This window comes from Nipponia nippon, unplaced genomic scaffold, assembly GCF_047370975.1.
Source record: "Nipponia nippon isolate SJK-2023a ecotype South Korea unplaced genomic scaffold, ASM4737097v1 scaffold_3, whole genome shotgun sequence".
In the NCBI taxonomy this organism is placed as follows: Eukaryota; Metazoa; Chordata; class Aves; order Pelecaniformes; family Threskiornithidae; genus Nipponia; species Nipponia nippon.
In genome coordinates this window covers 56,343,281-56,359,267 of record NW_028262347.1, presented here as the reverse complement: position 1 = coordinate 56,359,267, position 15,987 = coordinate 56,343,281, and the positions used below count along the sequence as shown (strand labels likewise).

The window sequence follows — 15,987 nt, the reverse complement described above, 5'->3', positions numbered from 1 at the left end:
GCCTCGCCGCGCCTGGGCGGGGCTACGGAGCCCGCGCTGTGCCGCCGGCCGCGGGGCACGCCGGGACGTGTAGTCCGGGGGGGGGGGTCCCGCCATGCCTCGCGCGGAGCCGGCCTGTGGGGAGGCGGCGCGGGCCCGGGCCCGGGCCCGGGCCCGGGCCCGGGCGTCCCGTGGTGCGAGTGAGGCCGTGTGGCGCCGGCCCGTCTCCCCGCCCGCGGGCGCCGAGGCGCGGCAGGCGTGCCACCGGCCTCAGAAGGCTGAGTGGACCTGCGGTGTGCGCCCGAGCCCCCTTCGCAGCAGGCGCACGGGGCAGATGTCGCCCCAGGAGCTGCGAGTTGCTTTGCAGGCCTCCCAGATACCCACAGATGGGACACGAATGCCTTTTTCCTTGAGCCCTCATTTGGATGACGTCTCTGCAGATCTCATCTTTGTACTTCGTTGGTGGTGTCAAGCCTTTCTGCTAAGGAAAAGGTTTCATCCAGGAGTGCGCGGTCATCCCTACTTAAGGATGCAAAAAGCATCAGTTTGCTTGACAGCTTCGTGTGTACCTCGTGTGTGACATTTTTCTCCTGAGTATAGAAATAAAAGTACATCTGACGGGACAGGGTGAGCTGTGCCTAAACCTGCCTGCTACTGCAGTGTGTTCGCACAGGTCCACTTAACCCAATCCCTTCTCTCCCAGTTGCAACCTACAGGCACTGACACAGGTACCATTTCAAGTGGCAGCCGCAGATACCTGGGGAGCTCAGCGTTGAGCTGGGTAATAGGCTGGATTTATTCTGCCATTTGGTCCCAAAACATTATAAGAGGCATTTTTCATTCTCTCACAATTCTCCCAACCGTGGTTTTAAGAAACAATATCAAATGCTTACATGGACCCAAGAAAAGAATGTCAGCAATTGGCAATGCTGGGAGACTGCGTTGAGGTTGAAGGGCATGGCAGACCTTCTTCGTTCTGGGGGAATACAAAAAGCAATTAAGTTTCTTTATGGAGCATGACAGCTGAAAGAATAAAAGCCATAAACTGGTACAGCAACCAGATAGAAAAGTTGAGCAAAATCTAACTCGTAAATAATAAGAGGAATTTCTCTTGCAACTGAAGAAAATTAAGAAGTTGAGGCACTGGCTAGAGGACGGTTGTATGTGAGAAGCATAAAGCTGTCAGAAAATGTAGAGCAGATGAGGGAATAAATTAGTGTGATCTCAAGAAGGAGCTTGAACTTGGAAAATATAAGCAAGGAATTTGGCACTGGTTATTAGTTCCTCGTGATCTTTAGCAATAAACAGGATCATATCAAATACATCTGATTCCCTGCTCTGTTGTTCCCCCAAATATTGGCTAGTTACCTGGGCCAGAGGGGCGAGAATAAAGTCTTTAACTGTGGATGCAGCTATACTGGAATGAAGGTGTACTGTGCCATTGCAGCATAGATCCATAGATTCGTTCTCCCTAAAAGAATAGCTTTACAAATCAAAGTAATTTTTGTGGCACTGTAACTAGTTTGTAGCAGGGATTGGCGGCGTTTTGTCTCTGCTGACTGCCTGCACACGAGACCTCGATACCCATGCTTGCAAATTGTGAAAATCTTGCTGTTAACCACTAAGGAAAGAGTTTATTTCATGAGAGGAGCGGTGCATGCTGGATCACGACCTTGCAGGACACCTCTCAGTCTTACAGGCAAAGGAAATTGAGCTGGAGGGAAGTATAACATGACATTCAGTTGGGAAATGTAGTCTTAAAAACGAATGTTCTTGAATTAAACAAATAGTGCTTATTCCAGTATAACTCTTGATTGTGTCTAGATTTTGGGTTTGTTCCTCTTTCTCCTCAGCTCCTCCTAAGCCCTCTTCTTCTCATCCTGCTGTGATGCCTTGCCTTTCAGAGGTGCTGTGGGGTTGGAGGCATCCTGGGCTCTGTGACTCGTTTGATGCTTAATGGCTCTGTGACTCTGCCCTCCCAATGTGATCTGGCACGTCAGATCTCCCCGTGCTTACTTTTCCCCACCAGGCCTGCTCCACCTTTCTTCTGCCCAAAGTCACCCCTCAACTGGGATTGTAATTTAATGTACATTTTGCCCAGCAGCTTCTACAGCGGAGGCCCACCTTGGTTAGACTCTACTCATTGTCACGATGTCATTGCCTAAAAATAAGAGGTAACAAACCTGCTGAAGAGATAATAAAAATAAACATTGTCTTATCCATGAATAACAGCAGTCTTTGGATCATAATGAATATCTAGAAAAAAGTGCATTGTGATTAAATGTTGTGAAGAGCGTAAGACAGTGTTCTCCAGCATCATACAGTACATTATACAATTCACAGCCTATATTTCATAAATTATCAGTTTATTGTGTTGACAGAGCTGCCAGAAGCCAATCCTACTCAATATAATAAAGTCTTTCCTTTTCTGATCAACATGTTTTAAATATTAAACAAGTTCAGTACACTTCAGATGATACCTTCTACCTGCCTCTGAATCTTGTCAGGGCTGCTTAGCTGCAAAGCACAAAGTGACACTTGCTTTTGGGTCACTGTAAATAGAGAAGCGAGACACTGAGGAGTAAACATGTCGCTGATTACACTGGAGAAGAGGTGATAATTTAAACCGGTGTCAGGCTGCAAATGATGATCTGACGGTAGGCAGAATCCTTTAGGGAGAGGAAAGCCTATCCTACCAGGGAGACTGGACGGGGAGCCGAGCATAAAACTCATTTCAGAGGGTTATTTGAAGTTAATGGCAGTGCAGCTGGGCAAGGAGGGATGAACCCCCGTCTAAGGTGGGCTGTGTATCTCTGTCTTCACAACTGTTTCCCGCGATAGAATAACGTGTGCCGCTGGGCCCCTGCTTTCCATCGGCAACTCCGTTCCTGGGGCTCTGATGGCATGGGCTGCTTGTGGAGATTCAGTCCACTTTCTGGAAATATTGAGGGATTTGGGATGAAAACAAGCCAAAACTCTGGTTCAAAAAAAGTGCCTAAACTCGTATGTGTACACATAAATATAAAAATATATATGCATGTACATATATATTACATATCATGTATGTGTATTGTATAAGACACAATAGTATATAATATAATAATATGTTATATATACTCATACTGCATATTCCTTTCCACCCAAAGATTTATGTTTTCAGAAGATCTTATTTACAGGGAACCCTCTCAGCAGTGCAGGGTGGAATAAGTAAGGGTCCAGCTGGAATAGATAATTAATTGCTCTGGCATAAGCAACGGCCCTGGCCCCCTTCCAGCAAACATACATGGGTGGGCAAAAGGGTCACTGCTTCACGTATGTGATATTCCCACCCGGGGGGGGGGTGTGTGTGTCTCGTAATTCAGTTCATCGCCGTGCTTCGCATGCATGCGATCGCTCTGCAGAGGCAGCTTTCCTGTCTTTTGGGGTATATTTTACGTATCAGCAAAGACAACCAGGAAGAAGAAAAATGTTGCATTAAAATTAAGAACGGAGCCTCGGCTGCTTAAGCGCTTTCATTTTTGATGATTATTATTTTTTTTTTAAGCCTAATTCACCTTAAAGAATCTCAAAACCAACCACAAGGGAAAGATCTGTGAGTTTTTGTAATGGAAAGCGGTAGCCTCTAGGGCCCAGAGGATATGCAGGGAGGCATTTTCTCTTGCTGGTGCAGCTGAGAGCGAGCGAGCAGCAAGCGAGACCTGGAAATGAAAGTAAAGAGATCAGGAGGCACATGGAGGGAGCTGCAGGGGCAGCCGATCCAGAAGCAGAATGCTGCCTTCTATAATTAAATAGCACTTACTATTATTATTACTTCTAGTAATAATACATTAATAATATCTCTAGTAATACAATACCATTTATCAAGGAAAGTTTATACATAGTGTGGGGGGGAAAACCCAAGGAGAGGTGAGTCCTTTATTATTATTTTGGGGGGATTATTTTTGTCTTAAACCAATTCTGTATGGGTGTGTGTTTGTGTATGTAGAAAGGGGTGGACTTGAGAAACAAGAAAATCTGGATGTTGCTTCGTTAGAAAGTAAAGGTTTCAGATAGTAACTGCATGGATGAAACGTTGTGTAATTGCAAATTTAAAAAAAAAAAAAAAGTGGTGAAAAATAATATGGGCGAGATTTTGAAGCTAACCCCCTCTTCCGCCAAAAATGTGGGGTTTGCAAAAAAATAATTGTCAGAGATCCTAATCCCACCCCCTGGAAAAAATGTGGTAGTAGTCTAAAAGTGGATAGCTAGGGGAAAAGCCCCTGGGTTTATATGAAAAACTTAGTATTAATTGCTTTTGTGCCTGCTTGTGGTTTGTAGGTTTGAGAGCTGTGTTCAGATCCGTATTTAGGCTGCATTTTCCCCCTCTTGTTTGGTATAAACCCCATGAAGCAGCAGAGAAGCCCTTGTGGAATAGCTTTTCAGATGTACCTTCCATAGGGGCTTGTAAAGTTTATCAAATAAGAAGGTTGTGGGATTTTTTTATTCCTTTTCTTCTTTTTTTTTTTTTTTTTCCTAAATTCTTTAAGGTTTTATACCGTTTCCGGGTGGCAGGGGAGGTTATCTTTTTTTTTTTTTTTAAAGTCGCCTCCCAGACTCCTGGAGATGTGTGATTTTTATTTAAGCGGATGGGGGGTGGGGAAGAAAGAAGAGTATGTTTTGGTTTGTTTTGCTTTTCCCGGCGAAGCCTGGATATCTCCTGCCACGGGAAACCCCTCCCGGCAGGACCGGGGTGGCGGGGATGCCGGGGTGCCGGAGCCCGGCCGAGCCGCGGGGGGTGCGGGAGGCGCCGCCGGCCCCTCTCCGCCCTGGCCGGCCGAGGTGGCGCCTTGGTTCGCGGCGGCCGCTAGGCAAGGCCGGGGATCGGCGGCCTAGTGATGGGGGTGGGGGGAGGAGGCGGGCGGGGGCTCCCGCTCCACCCGTGTGGGAACCGGCCCCGGGATTTAATTTTTAAAGCGAGGCAGGGGAGGGCGAGCTGGCTGGGCACGAAACCACGAGCAAGAGGCCGAGGGACGGGCAGCGTCACCCCACCGCCCCCTCCTCACACCCCAGGCCGCACTGCAGTGCCCCTCGGGCAGGGCCCGGAGGGCCGGGGCAGGAGGAAGGGTGGCCCACATGGGGGTGTTAGGTGTGGGGTGGCCTGCAGTAAACAGAGCGTTATGCGTGGGTGCAAGGCTGGAGGGAGCGGAAAATGGGGTGATGGGGCCAGGGTGGTCTCTTGAGGCTTCGACCGCTACCTCCATCCCCTTCCCAGGGAAACATCTGGTTGATGCTTTTATTTTCAGCTGGGGGTCATTGCCTCCTCACCCAGCGTTTGCTGGAGGTGAAGCTGGTGGCACTCTGATGCCAGCCGCCCCGGACTAGCGGGGTGCCAGGGTGTGGGAGAGCGGCCATGGAGGTACCTTGGGGTGGCTGGTGTGTGGAGGGACACAGTCGTCAGACCCGGTGGGTACAGCTTGGTGGTGGGGACCTCGAGAGCTGTCAGCTGTGAGAAACATTCAGACCCAGGGAGCAGGGCATGGTAGAGAGCAGCCATGGGAACGAGTGGGAGCCTGTGTTTGTAGTGGGTTGTGCAGCTTGTCCTCAGCTTGATGTGAGTCCAGTTACCCATTCTGCTCTACCAGTGAGGTGGCCAAAGACTCCATGTTGCAGACTAGCACATCCTGGAGCCTTTTGCCTGGAGGAGAGTGCACACACCCTGGGGCTCAGCTCCTGTCTCAGCTCTACAACCTGCCATTTGCATCTTGGTGCACTTATTTCTGGCTGAAATGTTACAGTCAAAGCCTGGAAGTTGGTCAAGTGTGAACTCATTGCTATCACAGTATGAAAAACTTTGCCCAAATACAGCTCTGGCAGGGTTGGGAATAACACCCCGTCCTTGATAAGGTAGATTCAAGTCTTTCCGTTCATCTCGTAGTGTCTCGAAGAGTGAATCTACCCAGTTTGTGATTGAGTCACCCTGTTTACTGGCTCGTGCTTCCTTCTGAAGGCAAGAAAACCATTTTGTCTATCTGCAGTGTTTTACTTCTGTCTGGCAAATAGTTTGTAACTCATTGACAAACTATGAGTAAAGTCCTCTCTAGATGCTGGACCAGAGAGGATAAACATCTCTGGACTGAAAGGATAAGAGCTTTGTAGTGGGGATATAAATACTCTGGATTCGAATTCTGCTGGCGATTTGAGCAGACAAGTCTAGACAGACAGATTGGGGGGAGGGGGGGAGGAAGGTTGCTTAGGCACACTGCTTCATGAAATGTTTTCTGTTGTGTTTCTAAAAATATTTAAAAGACTGAGAAAACAAAAGCTAAACAGGCTCTGCGCTTAAAATTAATTATGCATCAGCCATGCTGTGGTGTGCAGCAGAACTGAAGTGTTGCGCATATGGGCGGCTCGCTGTGTCTTGGGTTTGCTGGCATAACGGGTGTGCGGCTTGGTCCGAGGGTCGAATGAGACATGGTGAAGAGGCTGGGATAATGAGGGGAGACAGAAGTGACCTGAGTTTGCCGGGGAGGTGGCAGGGGAAGAGGTGTGAGGAGCAAAAGGAGTCCAAATGGTAGCCGCCAGCAGCGATGGGGCAGGCAGGATGGGGGAGAGGTCTGCCAAGCGTGGAGGAGGCTGCTGGTGTGGAGTCAGATTGAAAGGGAAAGGTGGTTGTTCCTGGGAGATGTGAAATAAGTTGTTAGGGCAGCAGCATGTGGTGTGCGTTTTGAGGGTGTTGCTATGAGGAGATGAGTCTTATGCGCAAAGTCATGACATAAGCGTGAAGGCGTGGCGGAGCTTTAGCAGAGGGAGCTGGTCACCTACTTGCAAGGAGAGAGGAATGTGGGGCAGTATCAGGGAGCAACAGTCTGGAGGGGAGATCAGGCCTGCAGTTTATGTCTAAAGAAGGCAATGGAGGGTCTTGGGTTGGAGAACGTTCACTGTGGAAGATGAGGGTAGTACTGCAGAGATTAAACAGCATTCAGGGCACAGAGGTTTTTTTTTTAATGAGGGTTTTGTAGCAAGGATCAAAACTGTAGCTGGGTATTGTGGGACTTACAGAGATGCAGTAGGTTAGTCAGACGTCCACATGAAGCGGGGATGAGGTGGCAGTGGCGGTGAGGAGAGAAGAAACAGAAGGGGAGCTCCAGGATGCAAGAGGAGTTGGGTAACTCTAGGAAGGAGACATTCTGGAGCCTTTCCTTATAGTCCTTTGGCTCCACTCCAGCTTTTGGTCAGTAATGTCTGAATGCCCTTCTCTGTGGGCAAGCAACAGTAACCGGTTCTCATTGTAGCACATGCCCACATCCTGCTGTGTAGGATATTTTAACAGTGGGGTCAGGGTAGCCGTGAGAACAGGTACTGATTTCTTCAGTCGTTGCAGTAGTGTTTTAAAAGCTGAGCTCAGAAGCAGAGGTTGAAGTAGGCTGTGTGTATCAGAAGCTTTTCAAGGTGATGATCTGTTTTGTGGATATACACAATTGTGAAGGTGTGCCACAGCGTTTTTGGAGTGCAGCCATTGGCTTTGTGATGAGCAGCCAGTGTTCAACTGCTCTCCCCATAGTCACCAGCAGTCTCCCATTTCATCAGATCCGTGGGCTGCCGCTTCACTTCCCTGACTTTTGTTCTCTCCAGCATGGCTCACATCAGGGAGCAGCAAGAGCAGGTGCTCCTCCAGGGAGGACAAGCTAGGAGCCAAAGGTGATGACAGCCATCAGCAGTGCCCTCATTAACTAGGGTGCAGTCCCACCATAGCTGGACAGGGCAGGCAGAACAAGATGCTGATAGCGGGGGTCCATGAACAGTCCCAGAGAGGATGAGGTGGTTAATTGGGTCCAGGGTCTACCCAGCAAGTCCAGCAGTAGGAGATGGTGCCAGAGACAGGACTGGAGACAAGCTGCCTACAGTGGAGGTCCAAGGTTTGTCCAGGAGATATGACTGAGGACAGGTGCACCTACAGTATGGCTCAGATGAGGCAGTATGCCTGGACCTGAGCTTAAATGGAGCTCCTGGACCATGGGCAGAGGGTGCTTAGGTGGGGGGCTGAGGTGAGGCTGTTTGGGGCATTTAAAGCCTGTTGGTGCACTCAGGGCACAGACAGATAGAAATTCCTCCTTCTTTCCTGCCCTTTTCCCCATCAGCCTTTGTGAGGGTCCCCTTGACCCTTTAACTCGTCTTCTCCCCCCCCAGTTTATCTCTTGTCATTTTCCGTGGTGGCTCTTTCCCCACCCTTGTCTCTGATGTCCCTCGCAGTTCTCCCCTACAGTGCTCTGGGGTTGCTCTGTCCTCTTGTGGCTTTCACTGCTCTCTGTGTGGAAATGGTTCTTACTGCTCCTCTTCACCTTGTCTGTTCTCTCTTACTTCTTCTGTCTTTGCAGAATAGAATTTCATGCAAGGAGAAATGTAAAATAAATGGATTCTGTCTCTTTCTACCCCTCAAGCCTGTCTTCCTGTAGCGTTAGTGATCATATTAACCTCACAGTCTCCTTGTTACATTTCCTTATTTCTTCTTGATTGCTCATTATCGAGGTTATTTATAAATCATTCCAGGCCTTCTGTTGGTGTTGTACTGAAGTCTACCTGCTCTTGTCCATCGCTTCTGTTAAAAGCCTTTATAGAGATGCTGATCATCACTCACCTTGTCTGTTGGCTTTCCCTTTCTTGCTGCGCTGCCCATCCCGTTCCAAATGCAGCTGCTTAAAATCTTCTACCTGCTGCTTGGACCAGATTGCTTTCAAATTTAATGTCTCATGACTTACAAACTGCACAGTGTCACTTTCAAGCTCTTGCTTCCTTCTGCTACCACTTCTTTCTGGTCTTTCTCTCGCTCCTGCCATTCCCCCTTCCCCCAACTCTCCTTCTTGGTAAAGGACAGGTATTAATTCTTTTACATTTTGCGTGGCGCAGAGCACAATCAATAAGGGCTTGCTGAGTTGTCAGGATTGATTTTCATGTACCTTGAATGTCCCTTCACCCTGTGCCAGGCTGAACGTGCCATAGATACTGTAAGACACCTTAGAATGGTAGGGATGGTCTTAATGTAAAACAGAGCTGGGTGGTAATGCTCTCCAAGCTGTGGTAATATAGAGTTAGAGAAATTACTTTTGTTTTTCTCGTAATCTCTTCAGAGGTGATCCCAGGCTGGGAGGGCACAGTGCCTTCAGCTCCATCTCATGTCCGTGTTTCTGTGCTTGCTGCCTTTGTCCCTCAGTTACCATTCCTCAAATGCTGAGCATTGTTTGTGATCGCAGCTGGTTGATGGCAAGGCTGGGAAATTTGCTGTTGCCAGCAACTCTATTTTGCCACAGAGTGCCATCCCTTCTCCCCTTCTTTATTCTTTTCTTGTGTGGCAGACCTGTGTACCTTGGGGAGAGGTCAGGGAGGAGCCATTCTAAGATTTGCTCCCAAAACACAGGGGATGAAGCTCATGTATCTAATGTGTGATTCAAACCCATTTTAGTTGAGAAAAGGGACATTACTCCAAAATGGCTCCATCATAATCCTTACTTATCTGCACTCGGAGAGACCCAGACTGGATTTGGTCAAACCTAGACAAGTTACTGTGCCCGTTTGTGTCCCTGGCTAGATGGGGATAACTCTCTCTTGAGTCTTCCTCAGGCGCTGCTCACCCTGTCTGAAGGAACATTCCCAAGTCTCCACTGCTCTTGCCTGCTGATTTTCAGCATGACATTCCCATTGCTTAGATTCGTCACTGTTCTTTTATGTGGACCATGGCAAGCAATTCCATCTCCTTTCTTTGCATCTGTCTCTGTGATATGCCTCCAGACACCTTACACAGATACTTGTTTCGTATGTCGTGTGGTAAACCAGTTTAAATCTGTCCGAAATAAACAGTGGTCAGAATTGCTTATCATGGGAGGGTCACAGCACAAATTCCTGAAATGACTGCCAGTGCAGGGGAAATGTTGATTTCTCCCCCCACACCCCCTTCTTAGAAGGCAGTCATTATTACAGTTGGTTCCCATTGCTTTATTTACTTGCAGTCTAAGTAGAGAGCTCAAATTGAAGTAATTCTTCTTAGCCCATGTATCCTGGCAGCGGCATGTGAGAAAAAGCAGATACTTGGTAGTGAGCTGCTTGCCGTCCTGTGTCTGCTGTGTGGATAAATCATGGACTTCGGTGTCCAGGGCATCTGGTCTGGAACATTTTGTTAGTAGTAAATTCAGGTGCACACAAAATACTGTGCTGCTTAATTGCTAGCAAGACCTATAATGACTCATTTTGTGTTGTTTTTTTGCCTTCTTCCTCTGCAGCAACTATAATGGAGAGACAGAAGAGAAAACAAGAAATAGAGAAAGGACTTCAGTTCATTCAGTAAGTGGACAACCTCATTGTTTCCTGTGGCTTTGGAGGTGGTTGACTTTGTATAGAGGATTGCAGGAACTGAGTTCTTCCTATTCACCGCTTTGGGGCTGCTGCGTGGGAGAGAGATATTGGTCCTGAGGATTTTCACTGTGGTTCTTCAGGGTGCTTCTCGTCCTGCTCTCTCTCTAAACTTGAAATTGTATAATTTTAATTTCCTTGGGTTTTGCCCTCCCCTGCAGTTCCAGGATGATCTTTATAGTCAGCATAATGCAAATAGTACTTGGACCTTCTACTTTATCTTCAGTGTAAAGATCTCAAAGTGTTCTCTCAACAAGGTTATCCCACCTTTCTTAGGAAGGGATATAGTGTTTCTATTTTGTAGGTGGGGAAAGCAGGGTAAATGACTTACCAGGTGCCCCATATAGTGCCTATAGCAGAAATAGATGACCTGGGCTCTTTTACAGTTGCCAACCTGTAGGTGCCTCAGGTCACTCTTCTGCGAATATCATGTGGCCTTCTAGAGCTTGAGGTGATTGCTCGTGTGGTAGCTACAAGTCCAAGTGGTTCCTTATAAAGTACAGTAGAGTTTTTTCCCTCCAATGTTTGAGTTAGCAAAGGTCTCAGACTTGGGTCCATGTTCCATGGTGAGTAAGGAAGCAGTGAGATTGTCATCAGATTGTTTTGTTTTTTTTTTTAAGGTGTGCTTTGAGTCTTGCAGTTATTATGGCTGAAATCTGTGCATCTGCAATAGGAAAAAAAGACAAATCTTCCATGTTAAATATTTATATTCTGTGGCATGGCAATGATATTTTCACCCCAGACTGAGACTAAATGGGGCTGATAACCCAGTTTCAGAGAGGCAATTATGAGGTTTATTTATTAGAAATAAAATAACTTAGAAATATGGGGTGTTGTTCATGCTTCTGGAGTGCGTCTTAAACTCTGAACCAGGGGCAGTGTCATTTGTTGGCTTGTTTTGGTGTAAAAGAGGGGTAGTCCAATTTTATAAGCAGCATGAATGTTTTTTACGAAGCCAAGGCATTTCCTGTAGTTAATTTTAAGGAGCAGATGATGATTAGATTAGATGAAATATAAAAAAAAGTTTATTCTCTGACCAATAAGGTCTTGTATACAATGTTATATTTCAGAGGTGAGGAGGGCCATGAAAGGTGCTAAGGATTTCTCTAGAGCCTATTGTTTTCTCCTTGACGAGAAACAATAAATACATGTGGACCAAACCTGGATGACCTGGGTGGTCTGATTTGAAGAATGGAACCTTTCATCTAAGTCTCAGTGCTGTTGTGGGGCAGGTGTTATCCACACAAGCACTGCCAGTTTTGTGGCACAGCCTGGCAGCCTTGGCCAAGACAGCTGGAGTTAAATGGCTTCCCAAACCTGCATTTTCTCATTTCCTTTTGTGGTGTAGGCCTAAAGGTGTGTGGCTAAGTTAATGCAGAGGCAAGTGATTGCATTTGCCGCTGTATGTCTTTGGTCACACAAAGGATTCCAGGAGGTCTTGGAGTGCCAGTCTGGTGCCTCTCATTAGAGTCAGATGCACTTAAAATAAGCTTGTACTCTCCATGACAATCTCTCATGGGACTTTCTCAAAGATGGGGTTTTTTTTAGGTGGCTGACTGAAGGCACATTACAAAGGATCGTGTATGTCCAGAAAATGACTGAGAATAAGATTCCTCTAGTCTCAAATCCCTTTGGGACCTGACCATCTCTTGACACCACTGTGGCCATCACGGAGCACAGTGCTCCCTAATTGTGTTCTCTTTGCCCCAGCTGCCTTTAAAGTGATAAATTGTTCAGCAACTCACCGAGATCATCAACACAAGATGAGAAAGATGGTTTCTTCATCAGACAAAAACCTGTGTTTGTATGGATGCCTGTTTCATGAGAATGTTCTCTTCTTTTTTTCAGGTCCACATTACCCCTAAGCCAAGAAGATTATGAGGTAATGAAAAATTTATTTTCTGAAGTTGGGAACTCTTTGGTTAGCAAGATTTGTTCTGTTGCACAGCCATTGGTTTACATACCAAAAGTGGAGAGCATGGGATGGTCTGTCACAATTTGTCTGTAACTTAAAGCTTTAAGGTTCTGACAATGACAACTTTCAGGAAAAGGAGAAGACACCTGAGTGCTCAGGAAGGAAGGAGATTTGACTGGATTATTCTCCTCTACCAAAAGACTGATGTTTTACAGGAGGATGGGGAGGCAGGAGCATCTTAGTGGGCAGGAGGCTTGCTAAAACATATGGAAAGGAATGGGAAATTGGGAAACCTCTTCTGTCTCTGAATATCCACTTCAGTCTATTTGCTCTCTCCTTGCTGCCCAGGCCTTTTTGCAGAAGCTGGTGAGAAACCTGTTTGCAGAGGGCAATGATTTGTTCCGAGAGAAGGATTTCAAGCTTTCGCTTGTACAGTATGTAGAAGGGCTGAACGTGGCGGATTACGCAGCCTCCGACGAGGTGACCATCCCAAAGGAACTCCTGTGCAAGCTGCATGTCAACCGAGCTGCCTGCTACTTTGCCATGGTGAGTGCCTTCCCAGGTTATCCCCAGGGGCCAGGGAGGACATCATGGTTGCAGTGCCATGCACAATTGGAGAAGACGTCAAGGGGGGTTTCAATTGGTGTTGTCCACTCCCTTCTCCAACAATGGAGGAGACGATGACACACAGAAATCTCTGATATCTCACCACTATTGCACTGTGTCTTGCGAGACCAGAGGAAGGATGTGAAGGAGAGGGGGCCAGGCCTAAGGTACTGAGAATGCAGTTCTGGTCCACGTTGGTGAGGAGTTAGTACAATCTGGAGATTGGAAAGAGCCAGTGCCTTCCAGAACTGACTGTTTCTCTGGAATACTGTTTGAGTATTGCTCTGGAGGCTCCTGCCTCACGTGAGGCACTGGAAGACAGTGAGAAGGCTTTGGGTCTCGACGGAACTTTCAGCACACACATGGAAAAGGATTCTGCAATACTTAGGCTCTAAAAGGCTGTGTGCTTCCATTTTCCTAAGGAATCTAACAGCTTTCCTTTATGCCACAACCCCAGAGCAGGTCCATCCTGTTCGTAATGAGGCTGAGTCCCATGAAAAGAATGAGCAAGCAGTCACATAATTAGACTGTCAAATGTCACATGCCCAAGGTAGAGGGGGAAACAAGATAAAGTTGCTCAAGCAGCCTTAATTCTGGCATTCACTGACTTCAAAATGTTTTGAGTTTTGCAAGACTTAACAAAATGTTCTGTTACTGCACGTTTTGTGTGTTTGTACGCTGGTCTGTGTATGAGGTAATATATGTATTTCCAACTGCCTTTTATATTCCTGTTTTCTGCTGAGAGATAAAACCTTTGCATTCACACAGAAGGAGGGGTTAGTCTGCTGTGCCTCAGCTGACTCGAGGTGGTCTCTTCAATGCAGGGGTTGTATGAGAAGGCACTGGAAGACAGCGAGAAGGCTTTAAGTCTTGACAAGGAGAACATCCGAGCGCTCTTCCGGAAAGCCCGCTCCTTAAATGAACTTGGAAGACACAAAGAAGCATATGAGTGCAATAGCCGATGCTTGCTGTCCCTCCCACATGTAAGTTTTTGACATACAACTCGTCTTGATTTCTGTGGTTGACCACCTTCCTCCTCCATAACATGCTTAGCGTGAGGCCAGAGGATAGTGGAAGAGGAAGCTTGGCTGTTCCTGGGAACATGCTTATGCCCAGAAATTCTGTCTCTCTGACTTGAAGATGATGTTTGATCTCACATGTTTCTTCAGTCCAAGTCACCCTGTACAGACAGTGCCAGCCAGAGACACCAGTTAGTAACAGCAGGTTTGGTGGCCTATTTGTGAAGAGCAAAACCCTACCCTAACAAAATGTGAACTAAGGCCATGAGACTGTTTTAATTAGCTGGTTTTATATGTCTGATGAGAGTAACTAGGAGCATGAGACAAATGGGAACGGAAGCACTGAAGGAAAACATGTATACTTTTCCTGTTTTAGATAAAAAAGTCTCAATGTTTTACTTACTGATAGGTAAGACAAGCTGATAAAGCTTTTTATTTCTTGTAGGGCATGCAAAGGTGTTCTTGACATCACATGTCATAGTTATTTTTATGTTCACAGGTGTGTAAATTTTTGCATTCAGAGAGGACTATCTGCATATACTAGGCCCTAGATATTTTCCTGATAATGCTTTTGTTGAGTGTCCTTTTAGGCCAAATATTGAACAGGAGACCAGACTGTGATTAGATAGCAAAGACAACCAGTGCTCACTAGAATCTAAATTTGGTTCTGATCCATCACAGTAATGCTATTACAAGAAAAATGCGTCTACTTCAGCAGGAGAAGTTAACTTTCCTTTATTAGTAGTGTTACAGAAGCAATCTTTGAAAACCTTGTTAACAGTTAGTTATTCCTTTTGTATAGCTTGTAAATTCTAGTTTCTTTGACTTGACGGAACAGGGTGACCAAAACACCTTAAAGGTATCACGTTACTGGAGTTCCAAAGAACTGTTTTTTAAACAAAACCTTTTATAAACAAAACCATGTAATATGGTTCATGTAAAGCCGTATCTGGCTATATATCACATTGCAGTTGAGCCACTTAATTGAATTTACTTTTTAACCATATACTTATGTTTACATATCTCCCATTATTATCATTACAATCATCGAGGTCTACAAAGACTTCATCAAACTTCTCTGTGGCAGGAAAGTTCAGCCTTACAAACTCCGTATTGAGTGATCTGCATTCCCTATTTGAAACAATTCAGTCTTGTAAATTAACATACCCCATTGCCTTATTACCCGATTAACAGAAATCATAAGCCTTCTCCACATGAAGGGCAAGTCATGCTATCCATCATCTTGTTTCCATTACACCAGCTGCTAAGCCTCTGGAGCACACAGGTACTTCCAGCTTGCATTGCTGTAACAGCTGAGAACTTTATTGTGGTTAGAGTAGAGCATGTATTAAAACTCTGGTGATGAAGGATCTCCCACTCCATTGACTCACTGTCTAGCGGAGTTAACTTGTTTCTGGGTGCAGATACTCAATGCTGATAGTTTGCAGATGTTCCCAGCATGGTGAGGTTGATACTCCTCTGTGGTATGCTTTTTTTGGTATGGCATCAGTTTTTTTAGGGTGTTGGAGGACAGCATATTGCAGGCCTTTGTTGAGCATCCCCTCATTTAGGTGGGAGGTAGTAAGCGCCTGAGGGTGGCATTTGGCTGAGGGAAGGGAAAGCTAAAGGAAGATCTTGGGAGTGGCAAAGAGCAAATAACCCCCCACCCCCAAACCTCAGGCCTGTTGACGAAAAGGACAGTAATTAACTACGTGTTGTTGGGAAGGGAAGTGGAGGCAGTCTAGAGAGAAATACATTCTTGATCTTGTCCAGGAATCTGAGAAGACATCTCGGAGTTATGTTGGCATGTGGAGTTGGATAGGGTAAACCTGGGAGGTATGAATATGAGATCAATGAAATGACATCAGAGGTCTTTCTGGTGAGTTTTCCACAGGGAGCAAGAAAATGGCAGACTTCAGAAGACACCTGAGAGAGTGCTTGGAAAGGCAGAATCGCCAGAGGCAAACAGAGCAATGAGAATGTGATTGGTGTTAGAAAAATCCGAGAGGTGGAAGACAGTGAGGAAGGAGCAGTGACCATGAGATTTGACCAAGAAGAGGTCTCTGGAGGGTGCAGGGACAGTTTCAG

At 46.4% G+C, this 15,987-nt stretch overlaps 1 protein-coding gene across 11 annotated transcripts in view; it reads left to right on the top strand.

The window, feature by feature from the left end:
* The first annotated feature begins 147 nt into the window (after window positions 1-147).
* ZC3H7B (zinc finger CCCH-type containing 7B) overlaps window positions 148-15,987 on the top strand; it is a 54,093-nt gene continuing 38,253 nt past the window's right edge. For 3 of the 11 annotated variants that reach the window (XM_087765525.1, XM_087765522.1, XM_087765517.1), the window contains exons 1-5: window positions 3,608-3,885; window positions 10,230-10,290; window positions 12,208-12,241; window positions 12,623-12,820; window positions 13,705-13,863. In XM_087765525.1, coding sequence (XP_087621651.1) covers window positions 10,238-10,290; window positions 12,208-12,241; window positions 12,623-12,820; window positions 13,705-13,863 — 444 coding nt within the window. In that variant the 5' untranslated portion in view covers window positions 3,608-3,885; window positions 10,230-10,237. Of the gene's footprint in view, window positions 708-3,468; window positions 3,572-3,607; window positions 3,886-4,609; window positions 4,629-5,893; window positions 5,966-10,229; window positions 10,291-12,207; window positions 12,242-12,622; window positions 12,821-13,704; window positions 13,864-15,987 lie in introns of those variants that run through there. The other 8 variants (XM_087765528.1, XM_087765523.1, XM_087765527.1 and 5 more) reach the window with 6 other exon arrangements.